Source organism: Sinocyclocheilus anshuiensis, unplaced genomic scaffold, assembly GCF_001515605.1.
Source record: "Sinocyclocheilus anshuiensis isolate Anshui unplaced genomic scaffold, SAMN03320099.WGS_v1.1 scaffold846, whole genome shotgun sequence".
Lineage (NCBI taxonomy): Eukaryota > Metazoa > Chordata > Actinopteri > Cypriniformes > Cyprinidae > Sinocyclocheilus > Sinocyclocheilus anshuiensis.
Genome location: NW_015540906.1, coordinates 283,805 through 297,324, shown reverse-complemented (window position 1 = coordinate 297,324; position 13,520 = coordinate 283,805). Strand labels below are relative to the sequence as shown.

The following is a 13,520-nucleotide window of genomic DNA, read 5'->3' as shown; positions in this document are numbered from 1 at the left end:
CTTTATTTATTCCTTCTCTTTCTAGCTTGTACTTATTTGAACAATGTCTAGAAACTTGGTATTACAAGCACTTCCTGTATCTGTTTGCCTCTTTAAGAAGAATCGCTTTATGTATCCCCAAATTGTAAGTCGCTTTGGATAAAAGCGTCTGCAAAATGACTAAATGTAAATGTAAATGTAACTTCTTTTGGACTGAAGCACTGTAACACCCGCTAAGTGCCATTAAACAGCTTGAAAGATCAAAGACAATTTTTAATATAACTCCGACTGGATTCGTCTGAAAGAAGAAAGTCATATACTGTACACCTAGGATGATTGAGGGTCAGTAATTTATGGCCTAATTTTCATTTTTGGGTGAACTAACCCTTTAACCATCCAAGAAACAGCAACATGATGAAATCTGTTCAGAACACCAATGCCCTGGCAAACACTTATAGCATCATCATAAAATGCAAAGATAATTTTCAGATTTGTGTGACAATAATGCATTCATTGGTTCTAGTGGTATTATTGCATTTGAATTATAATTAACAAATAGAATCCCTGAAGTATTTCTGTAAACATTTCCCAGTGTAATCCTCGAATATGGTTTGATGGTTTCACTTTGATCAACTTGTCCAGCATTCATTCTTGTTGTGCCGGAGTTTGTAATTTTCAGCATGTTCAGCATGAAGCACTTAGCTTCCACAATTGCATGCGTTCAATTACCTGACAGACTGAGCATGTATTCGTGGGATGAGGAAAACGCGCATGAATGCATAATCCTGGAAATATACAAGCTGTGACATGCTTGTTAAGTCAGAATGGGTGTTGGCTCCAAACAGCCATTCAATTTGCAGCATTTCACAGACAATAAGACAAACAGCCTTTGTAGTATTAAAGTATGTCATGGTGTGATATGTTAAGCAGTTTACCATATTCAGAATCAGTCATCAGTCAGATAAGCCGAGACTCTCTCCCAAAGGCCCAATATTTACAGTCAACATTTTTCATGCGGCAAAGTTTAAAGGTTTCTGTCTTCCTGTCAGAAATCTCGGCTCTCTGTGTATTTTATGCAACACACCAGCCCTGGTTCTAGACTGTCTAAAATGGGCAGGCCACTGATAAATGTAGTGTGTGTGAGGGGAGGGAATACAAGCGATGAAACTGGGTCTATTAAAATAGTTCAATAAATGCATATACTTGTATAACAGCAGTTTGAATATAAAGTAAAATTATGCTCTGCAATACAAACTTGGAACACATTTAATTCCAATTACATGAATTACATTACATGAATCAACTATATATATATAAACAGAATCTCTCAATCTCAATCATCATCTGAAAAAAAAATCAACAATACAAATGATATGTATGCATTATTCTCACAGCTCATCACATTCTAAACAAAAGTGTTGTGACAATAACAAAACACTTACACACTTCCTTCCTCCTCTTGGTTTATAAATTATTCACATTTCACAGAAAATAAGGGGAAATAACTTGACATTTAGCAGTTAAATTATATTTTCATGACTGGTAACATGATATCACTTGTTTAACCCACTGCCTATCACTCAATAAAATAATCATATTGTTGAGTGTTTTTGGAAGTTTTGTATTTTGTTTGGTTTAATAATTAACATTATATTTTATATTATATATTTTTTTTTTTATTAGCCTACTATAATTATAATAATATTGTATATATATATTATACAATTATTATATTATAACTTAAATTCTAATAGAAATATTACTGCACAATAGAATATATTATGCAAATAATAAGAATAATGATAATAATAGTCTACAATTTATCAAAATACACAGAAACGCAAAGGTATTCACCACAACCCGCCAAAATAAATCAGTCTAATTTGAAGAAATCATGGCAGAAATATTCTGAAATACTTCTTAAAGTATAATAATAATAATAATATTTATCAAAACATTATTTTAAAAGGAATATCACCCAATTTTCCATCCATGTTTTATTTTAAACAGTATTCATGCCCAAAAATAATAGGAATTATTATATTTTCATGTGATAACATTTTAAAAGATTAGCTAAATTGTTACGTTTTATGAATTGATTTGATTAATACCACAGTTTTTCACAATACATTTGTATTTGACATTACATTGTTTTTATATGTACTCCTGACAGTAAAATAAGCCACTATAAACTCCCTTGTTTTGCAAAGGGCAAAAAAAAAAAAAAAAAACATTTAAATGTATTAATTTCCACCCTGAACCCGAGTATATGTCTGCTCACAAGATGCATAACAATACTGTTATGGCTCGACCATTAAAAAAAGGTACCATAAAGTACTGTAGTGCCATTTTTTTTTTTTATAATTTTTAATCATATTTCTTAAACTACCCTAGAGACAACCATGTAAATGCTATGGTACATGACTACGGCAAGCTGCACAGTGAAGCACTATGATATTAATATCTGATACTGAAGTGAAGACAGTCTGTGCACATCTCTAGATCTCTCTCTCTCTCTCTCTTTTTTTCTTTTGGGACTGGACTATGCTGTTCTTTTTCCTTGATGCACAGCCAAAACCAAAGCTGGGCTCCAGTAATGCATGGAAAGGCTGTTTCCCCAGTCACAGTGCTTCTGGATGGAGACCGGCTATTTCCATTTAAAGGAATATCGCAGTCCCTTTGATGAAATATAGACAAGCGATATGCACGAAGCCTTTGCACACAGGTTTTTATAATTAATTTTTGTTTCATTTTTCCAGAATTTGTCAAATTTGCTTTGCACACTAAACTGTCATTATTCATGATTAATATGCTTTTCTGTAGCGCTCAAAGCAATATTAATCCACCATTTTACAAACTCTATAATTGCTTATTAAATGTAAATGTAGTCCTGAGGGGTTTCACTTTCAGCTTGTTTGACACCCACAATACAGTATATGGAGTATGGAAACATGTACAACTTTATAACTGGATGAAGTTAATTTCTTTTTTGTTATTATTTTGGTAAAATGACCGGTTGATTATACAATATCCTGTTTATTACACTGATCCTTATAGTCTCACATAAAAATAATAATAATAATAATGTATTGTACTGTATAGTATGTGAGAAGAAAGTGTGAAGTAATATGCAAGACATGAAATCAGTTGAGAGGAAGTCAGCTACACATTAGCGGTCAAATATTTAACTGCAAAACGCCTCATTTGACCAATAAGAATCAAATGTTCCATAGAGCTGTGTCATAATCAGCTGGCAAACTTCCCTCACTTGACCCATTTCCAGAAATAAAAGCAATCACCACATTTTGAATGAATTTGTAACATGTGACTTTTACTGTATATCGAGGATTTCTACTGTGAATAAAATGGCCAGCTGTTGTCTTACTCTGGTGCCCAATAAGATGAACAAACCACAGCTGTGTGTCTTCAGAGCTGGTAATCACATCTGGATCACCCATCAAGTTCTTATCTTAACCAGCGGCATCTAAACGTGGATTCAGCCTAAAGGCAGCCAAGTGGGTGATGCTTGTTTAGCTTCCCATTAAGACCCTGAGAATGAGTGATGTGTCGTGACAAATCTAGAGAACTCTCTTCATCCTAAATCAGTCGTGTGTCGCATGGACACGTTGTAATACGTTGTTTGTTATTTCACATTATAGATGAAGGGTATGAGTATAGGCTGGAGAGCATGTGCACATGCACAAACTCAGTGCTGTGAGCCTCTGAAAAGCCTCTTGTAGACTCAGCGGTGTGTCTGCATGTTGGCTTTATTACCGGCAGCAAGGCCAACCACATGAGGCGATCAATATTTTCTGTTTTTCTGCATTTCTGTATTTTTCCCATGGTGAAAATACGGCAGGTGTTTGAAAGGATAGATCACCTAAAAATGGAAATCCTGTCATCATGTACTCGCCCTCATGCCAATTTAATGTCTGACTTTCTTCTGTGGAGCACTAAAGATGATGTTATCAGAATGTTTAAGCAGATTTTGCGATTGAAGTGAATGGGGATGGACATGAGCTCCAAAAATGGCAGAAAAGCACCATTTACGTTTGACAAAAAAAGTGCATACCACTAAAGAGCTATATTTCAAATCAAAAGAGCAAATGTTTTTTTTTTGTGGCTGCGAGGAAGATTTTCTGTAAATAATAACTGTTCCTCACACAAAGATACCCTATAGTGTCAGAAGGCTTGTACACAAATCACGGACTACTGTTATAGTAATTGCATGGTGCTTATTTGTAATTTTGGGGGTTTGACATTGTGTGTCCCCTTTTACTACCACTGCATGTGAATGAACAGCAGGAATATTCTGTCTAAAATCTCTCTGTGTGATCCACTGAAGACAGAACAAAATAATAACAGATGACAGATTTTCTTTTTATTGGTGAACTATTCCTTTGGAGCCTGGGGAGCCCCAGAGGACCACAAGAGAGTACGAGGTGGTCTGTAAAAAAATGTAAAAGTTTTATAAATTTAAAAATGTATAAAACATTAATAATAATAATGGTGATGATTTTCATAAAGTTTTTATTGTTGGAAATTATTAAATTAATTACAATTAAAAAGGGGTCATGAACTGCCTTTTTTATTATTTTTATAATGTTATCAAGATTTCATCATAATTTAGAAGTAATAAGCTGTTTTCTGTCCTGTTTTTGACCCCCTCCCTCATCAGAGCGCTCTGTTTGAATAGGCGTGGTGGATTGTCGACTCAGAAGTAAACGGCCACTGCTATGATTGGCTAATAGTTGTGTATGTTTGACAACATACATACTTAAAAGATGGACGCATAAATACTCAGTGCATATCAAACGATCAGTAATAACAGACAAAGCAATAGCGTAATCAGCGTAATAAGAACAGTTACTCACATTTGTTTTGCGAAATTACTGTCGGATCCAGTATAGTCGGCACAGCATTGTCTTTTAGTTTCAATCTTTCTTACAATCCCGCATCGAAATAACGAGAACGTTTTGAGTTCTGAAACTTACAGACTTACTTTTGTATAGTACAATTACCTCTTATATGTCAAAAGATCAAAGGCATTTAGATTTCTCAGTTAATGACCCGTTTAAGTTTTTCTTCTTTTTTATTCAGGTATGTGTGACTACACATACAATTGTTCTATTTTTTTTTTTAAAAACTCAACTTTGAAGAAGAAAATTTATTAGAATTACAGATGTTAACCTGTGCTCTGAATCACCTTCGCATAATTCCGTAAATGTAGCACATGCGTAGCTGTTAGCATTAGCAGTATGTTCACTTAAGAGTCAGTGAAATTAATTTACTTACATTATATTTGATGCCTAATACCTTTGATTTCCATTGAATGAACATTTTGCTTCCCGTGCAAGTGTTTCATTAGTTGTAGGATGACAGGGATTCCCAACAGTTAACCTCATCATGCACAGTGTGTGACGAAACAAGACTATAACAGTAAACCTCCCTGTGGTGTGAATGACAGTCGTTGTGGAAGTGTGAATCAGGGCACGGTTGCCAGGATGAAGACGTTCAAAGTCACCACATCACGTCACTGCTCTTGTGCGAGTGACACTGATCAGCTCGACGCGAGATGTGTTGCATTGCTCACGGTAGCTGTCACTCACGTCTGCTCAAATCACCAGCTCTCGCTGGAAATGAATGACTTCTGATCGCTTTGCCTCTGCAAATCGCTGTCGGTGCAAACGCACCATTAGACTTACTGAATTTAAAACGTACTGGGAAGTTGTTTCTGTTGATGTTATTATTTTTGTTATTCTCTGCACATTTCATATCACATATCCAGGCGTTCTATTATACAGTCCTCATTGTCCTGTGGTGTTATCACACAACACACAGTCAGGGTCTCATCTGTTATCTTGTGCACCTTCATGTGTGATTTTATGTTGAGTTGATAGTTTTGGAGCCTCAGGTCATGCCCATTTGAACCAGGAAACCAAGGTTTTTTTCCCTTAGGCTTTGTCTTCTGCAGCCCTTTCCATTTTATTTTCAGGTGGAGATACAGGTTGTGCCATCATGTTTCAGTCTTTAGTAATTAATCTTTTACTTGAAATACATAAGGTTTAGGCACAAATCTATTACAGAGCTGAATTAGCGTGGGTGTAGGTCTGATGTGCTGCAAATCCTGTCTTGTGAGTTTTTACCTACTTCCATGTTAGAATGTGACTTAATATGCTATATTTATCTATAGTTTTAGTTTCAGGATAATGTTGACGACAGCTCTGCATATTCTGTGCTGTGTTTCCCACAGAAGGTGTTAAGATGGTGACCATGTATTATGCAGTGTAATATGTGCTGGCTGCTGACAATGAGTCCCAATGCACACTCCCATAACGGTCATAATTCACACTATCAGGGACGGAGATTCACAAGTCTCGACAGTGAGGTGTGCAATAAAGTTTAATGTAGAAGAATACTAATCAAATCTACAACAGAAACATCTGGCTGCCGATTATTAGTCATTCTTCAATAGTCAGTATTACATTACCTACTACAAGATGTATTCTTATTGAAGAACCGTACAATACAAATCATGTTATCCTGCATTTTTATAGGAATTTAGCAAAACAGCTTATGGCCAGTTATCGGAGTGTCTATTTACACTATGTGCAAATAGCCCACCTTGTTGGCAGAGGCTATTTACACTAACTCCGCCCATCAATGTGTGATTGGGCTAGACAACATTACAAAAGACGCCCACAAGACACCACAAGTTCCAGTGGTGTCTCTAGTGAGGTGTGTTCCTTTTGAGGTGATCGACCCGAGATCGAACCTGCCTTTTGCCGAATTTTTTTTCTTCCTGTTCAGATCTCATCTCACATCAGAAAGGCATTTATTTTCAATAAAAATGAAGGAAATAATAAAAAAGTTGAAAATAAAGTATCGGGTATGTCCCAATGCATCCATTTAATAATTTGAATGAAAATTATCATTTAAACTCAATACGTTATTATTACATACTGTTTTAAAATGTACTACAATACTGAGGTGCAGATAATTGCCACTATTTGCAGTAAGTAGTATAAATAGCAGAAAATCTTGCTATTTTAACATAGCGTAAATAGAATCTATAGCTATTTACACTTAGTGCAAATAGCCTCTGCCTGTATATATATTGCACAACCATCTTATGGTTTTAGCATCAAACAAACAATGGTAAAAATGTATTTTAAGGTCCAATTCTCACTATTTACAAACCATTAATTATGACTTTTACATTTACATTTAGTCATTTAGCAGACGCTTTTATCCACAGCAATTTACAAACGAGGACAATGGAAACAATCAAAATCAACTTAAGTTGCTGATTATTAATAGTTAGTAAGGTAGTTGTTATGTTTAGGTATTGGGTAGGATTAGGGATGTAGGATATGGTCATGCAGAATATGTGCTTTATAAGTACTAATAAAAAGCCAATATGCTAATGCTAATAAGCAACTAGTTGCAAGTTTTTAAAAAATTATCGCACAAGTTATATTTATATAACTGATATTATATAAGTTATATTGATAAGTTAACTCTACTTTCTAGAATACGGCCTGGAGAACGCTATCTGTCATTGATCTCAGTGGCTCAGGTACCATGTGACTAAGGGCATGAAGGAATGAGACTTTAAGGTGTGTTGTCATTATAACGTGGAAAAGCAACTGGCAGATAAAAGGACAGGCAGCTGAGAATGCACAATGTTTGCAAGGCTGTTAAGTGTTAGCTATTTTGTAGCTACACACAAAATACATAACCATAACCATGCTGCTGTGTACAGTATAAACACTAATATGTGAGTCCCTGAATGTGAGCCCTTTGCGCTCCCATAAAAGTGATGTGGAGTGTGACAAAATAAGAGGGGAGGGTCTCATTGAATTCCAACCACAAGTGTTCACAGGAGACGCATTTGAAACGCATGTTCATACCGGGTGGAAACAGTAATGCGTCTTGGCGGAACACTTGTGATTAGGTCAACAAAATCGCATTTTAATATCAACTGGAAACAGGGTCTCAGGTGTTGGACGCTGCCTGGTTTCACCACATCAGGGACAATGAAGTTGTATGTTTTAGACAAGTGGGAACTTTAATGTGGAGAGAAGGGGTTGGTAGTTGACCGGGATCAACCTGGCTGATCATAGCAGCAGCTTGGCTGAATTATTCATGAACTAGGCTTTTACATTTTCATAAAAAGCTGAATGGTGCTTGCCTATTCAAAAATTATTTGAGGAGTTTCTATAATGTTCTATAATGTTTGGTGGGGTAGGGTGGGGTTTGGGGGCTCCAACAATTTAAGCGTATCATAAAAGTGCAAGACAGTACAGTACAATACAATAGTTTTGTGTGAGAAACTAAATGAATTGCAAACTCTTATTTGCTCAAAATAATGGTTTTACACTTCCAACATGCCTACTGTATATTCAGATGCATTGTTTAAAGATGCATTGTAACAGGTTTAACATCTGTGACATCAAATGTTGCTATCATAGCCAATCATCATGGATGAACATGGCATGGTGCATCTTGACCAAGTGTATCTACATTAAGTGTACAAGAATTAATTTCTTTAAACACGTCTGCTGGAGGGAAAAATATCAGCTCTGTTTAGTTCCCAAATCAATTGTTAAAATCACTTCTCAGTCGAGTAATAACTGAACAGGACAAGTCATGAGTTTGAGAAAAATGTATGTTTAAAGTCTGCCAAGATTGGGCCGGACAATTCCTCTGCTCCGCTCTTCTCTCTGGAGATCAGCTGTACCGTCCACAGGCACCAGTCGATTACAGGCAGCAGCAAGTGTGTGTGGATGATGAGGTGGAGGATGAAGAACTTCCTGCCAGGCTTTGTGCAAATCAGCCCAAGTTTGGATAGGATTTGTGGAGTGATACGTGCACCTCCAGGAAGATTCATATTGCCTCTCGTCTGGTGGATACTGCTCCACTAGATACATTATAAATCATTTACAGAGTCATTTTGGAATGCAATATCTGCTACTAAACTCCGGCTTTTCTCCTTGTTATTATTCCAAGCCCTCCGAGGGATGGAGGTCTGAGGGTCTTAAGCTTTACAAATTGAAAATTGATCAGTAGCTGAGCAGGGAAGAGTTTCTCTCCGCTGGGGACGACCCTCCTCATCATTAGCATTTACAGTGTTAGCACAGGCACCCGCGAGCCACTTACAAATACCAGCTTTCCAGAGATGGGGACAGGGGACCTGTGCCTGAAAAATCTTTTATTTAACACATTTCTGTCGAATTTGGACAGAGATGTTGTTATTTTGGCTTGATGGGAAACCCTCATACAGTATGTTTTATTTACTGATTGAGTAGCTCTCAACTGGTTTTGCTTTAGGCCATAAACATGGTACCAAAATAGTTTATTGTACAAAAGAAATAAAATGACCTTAAAAATCAAACGTTTAAATGCATAAATATTACTAAGAACACTATCAGCTTAACAGTAACAAGTCCATTGCCTAGTAATTAGTTCAAGATTTTCTTTGTTGTTTAAATATTTGGTTGGCACAAATGTAGTCTGGCTTTTATTTTTCTATACCTTGCACAGATTTGTTTGTGGAACTTGAAGATGAGAGAATGTCACAGTCTGGCTGCGTCCGAAAGCTTAGGCAGCTGACTTGTTGCCTCGCTGCCTTATCAGGCAATGACTTTAAAGGCAGCGTTTGTGCACGAAGAAGGTACCTCACAAAACTGATTTCAGACAGACTTCTGCGGCAGCATAACGGTTTAATAAAATGCAACAAAATAGAGAGAGCTAAGCGAATATTTAATTTCTACAATACTAATTTCTCCCTAGAAAAGAAAATGTGTTCAAAAAATTAATTTATACACAAACTAACCACCAGCCACCAATTTCACTTTTTAGCTCACAGAATCAAAAGCACAGGATAGTGGGATATCATAGGCAGTGAAGGACACATCTATATCTGAGAAGGTATCTCAGTTGATAGGATGTGACACGATCATTGGATTGATGTGTCTTGTTACCTTCAGATTTCAGACGCAGCCACTATCCATGTTCGCATCTGCCTAATTTAGCTACCGGCTAACTTTAACCAAATAACTGATGAACCAAATACTGTCGAGTTTAATTGAACACACATGCTTTGACATCAGTGGGGTGCAGTTACTATTTTGCTATCCTAACTATGCAGGATTAAATGGTTAGTTCCATTTTATGTTTATCCTTTACAATCTTATCAGTTATGATCCGCCATTTGTGAACCACCCAGTTTCTGGAGAGTGTCGGGATGTTTAAATCAACCTGCAGTAGAGCTTTTATTTGCATGAGTTGTGCAGGCCTTTGGATGCATCAAGAGCATTGTCATATTTATGTGTTCAGTTCTATGTGCATAAAGGAAAAAAAAAACAAAAGTATAAAAACGGTCCCATTTAAAATGTTCCTGTCTTCTTTTTTTTTTTCCTGCAGGAGAGAGGATCTGATGAGAATACTGTACAGCGAATGAGAAGGATTCTTCCGGGGAGGAACGGAGCGGCGCTTGTATGTGTTTTTCTTCAATGACAGGAGTAATCCGGCTGAGTTTAAGGGTCTGAAGGCAGGAGACACGTGCTGGAGGAGTTTCTCGGTGTACGTCGGCATCTAGCATTTTTACGGACCATGTGGTTGGCGGTGCGCAAAAACCGGCTCCTTTTGCATCAGCAGGACTGCTGCAATGGCAGGGCTCATGACGTTTCTCTGTGGATATGGATTTTTTGTTGGTGCGTGATGCTCATCAGGGGACAAAGCTACCACCCCACCGTGAACACGCAGTATGGGAAATTACGGGGCGCGCGGGTCCCGCTGCCCAGCGAGATCCTGGGACCGGTGGACCAGTACCTGGGCGTGCCGTATGCCGCCCCGCCGATGGGGGAGAAACGCTTCCTTCCCCCTGAGCCGCCCCTGTCTTGGTCGGGGATCAAGAACGCCACTCATTTCGCACCGGTGTGCCCGCAAAACATTCACAACGCCGTTCCGGAGATCATGATGCCAATCTGGTTCACCTTTAACTTGGATATAGTTGCCACTTACATACAAGATCAAAACGAGGATTGTTTGTATCTAAACATCTATGTTCCAACGGAGGATGGTGAGTGTGTCGGGTATAACGGAGAAAAAATAGCCTCTCGCTATTACATTCTGTCACTTCCTGTGTGTTGTGTTTGAAGCATGAGTTGTTGTCTGGTGCATGTCGTGTCTGTGTACACCATTTCCGTTCCTCATCTTGACTTGATCTGCCATGAAGTCTTTCCATCAACTCTTCCCTTCCATGCCACTGTTATGGGTTCCTCTTTTGTGTTGTTTAAGAAGGCAAACCAAAAAGAAAGAAAGAAAGAAAGAAAGAAAGCTAGAAGAAAGCAATCAAGGAGAAAATAATATTTTTAATGTAAGAGCTCAGATTCTAATCTGACATGAAGTTTTGATGTAATGATCATGGTGCAACTCCCTCTCCTCACTGTCTTGACTGTTCTGGGGGATTAGCGATCCGAGGTTAGCTTGCTTGATGCCAGAATGAGCCTTTTGTAGAGTTGCAAAAATGTTCTGGAACACAAGAGGCCTGTGGCATCAGTCCTAACCATGTAAGACCCTTTACTGTCCCACTTTCTTCTGTTAACGTTCAAAGCCTGTCTCCAGGAACTTAAGATCTTTAAACGAATTTGGTGATCAAGTTGAACATTTGCATTCGCAAATATCTCCCCAGCACAAAGAGCATTTCTTACAAACTCTTACAGATTTGAAAGCAAAAGCGCAAGCTCTGTTCCAAAACCCAGTGAGCTGCCATCTAAGGACGCGTACACGCTTGAGAAGGCTAGAAGACTTTGAAGGAAAGCGGAGACTTTGACGCTACGAATGCGTAAAGTTCATTATGAGGGCATGCAAAGAGCCGTATCAGTTTGTGTGCGCATGCACAGAAAAATACTACTGAACCTGAAATCGATGCCTGGGTCACATTATGTAGCAGCAAAGATGCTGTTTGTCATTGCTTAAAATTTGCATTTGCAGATTCCACCCCAGCTCAAAGATAAAACTCTCAAAAAAGATGTTTTCAATTGGTGCTAGCTGTAGCAGGATTACCAAGTGCTGTTTATGTATCCATCGCTGCCAGTTGCCTGAGGCTTGGTTAGCTACATTTTTATTATAGTTTTGTAGCCAAGCTAAACAAAACTCTTAAAAGACAATGATTACAGCATCTCCCAAAAAGTGGGGTGGATTAAAAAGGATGACATAAAAATGGTTGCTACACCCCCTATCCTTACTGAAATACAGCACACAAAGTAAGCACACAAACAACACTCCTCACATTAAGCTCATGGGAGACTTGACAATTGATTTCAATTGAGTGTAACATTAGCAAGTTGCTAAACTAATGACACAGTAGTACTCTAATAAGCAGAATAAGGCATAGTAGACACAAATATTGGAGTACACCATTTTTCAGTGAGCTCAGTGCAGTGCATTCTGGGATTGCCTTCACTTTGTAGGATAAATGCATTGCTGCATTTTAGAGATTTGAGATATCCAAAAAGCCAGCATAATGTTACTGCCTACCTTTTGGAACCAACAGACCTCTGATGCATGCGGTAAAATGCTGTCCGGGTAGTGCGCTATGTTTTAGAACAGATCCAATTGTGTCATCGAAAGCTGCATAAGCTTTTTGTTGCTAAAATTAATCTGAAGTCAAAAAACTTCAAGGTTGTAGAGCACACTTCTTTGCATCTGTTGTCAAAGCACGTTTGGTGCATCGTGCAACAGAGCCATGCATTTCTCACGCAAAACCTGGAGTGATGCAGCGGTGCAGAAGTTGTGAGGAGGAAGAGTTTATTTTGTGCTTGTAAAGGGTTTTATATAGCAGTGCATGTGAAACTAGGCTTCCTGTGTTCCAGGGTGCAGCAAATCAATTCCACCTGTTTTGGAATATTTTCTGCCTAAAAGACAAAGCACCCCAGCTAACGCTCTGGACAGGTTCTCTTTGTTGTTCTTGTGGGGAGGGGGAGTGACGATGTTGCATGTTCTCCTCAAACGTTTCTTCCAGAGCCTTCTGTTATTTTGTAGTCTTCTATTCATTTTACAGTCAAAAGAATATCCAAGGAATGTGCCAGAAAACCCAACAAGAAAATATGTAGAAAAGGAGGTATGTAACAAGCCAACATTGGAGCGATATACAGAGAAGAGAGCGACTGGTACGTCCTCTCTCGTACCCACGGGATATCACCGACAACTGCAGAGTCTTGTGTGCAGAGCAATGTTAAAAATGTCTGTATATTTTTTTCAACATAGGTTTTTTTTTTTTTGTGAATATGTGCTATTTCAATTTGCTACACAGTGTGTATGTACACAACCTCCTGTTTTCACATGTTCAACCCTGTTATGTTCAACAACTTAAAAAATTACACAGGCTAAAAAAAATAAATAAATTATTGATCACTAACAAATATGCTTGCACCATGTCAAACCATTGAACAATATGACTTTTTTTGACCATGGAGAGTTTATACTATTATATTTAAATGGACAAGTATCATAGCAGAACAGGGTTGAATGGA

General features: G+C 37.8%; 1 protein-coding gene across 2 annotated transcripts in view; it reads left to right on the top strand.

The window, feature by feature from the left end:
• LOC107689138 (neuroligin-3-like) overlaps positions 1–13,520 on the top strand; it is a 183,917-nt gene that overhangs the window by 36,389 nt on the left and 134,008 nt on the right. The window contains exons 2-3 of one of the 2 annotated variants that reach the window (XM_016487046.1): positions 10,408–11,065; positions 13,049–13,108. In XM_016487046.1, the coding sequence (XP_016342532.1) occupies positions 10,597–11,065; positions 13,049–13,108 (529 nt within the window). In that variant the 5' untranslated portion in view covers positions 10,408–10,596. The remainder of the gene's footprint in view (positions 1–10,407; positions 11,066–13,048; positions 13,109–13,520) is intronic. The other variant, XM_016487047.1, reaches the window with a different exon arrangement.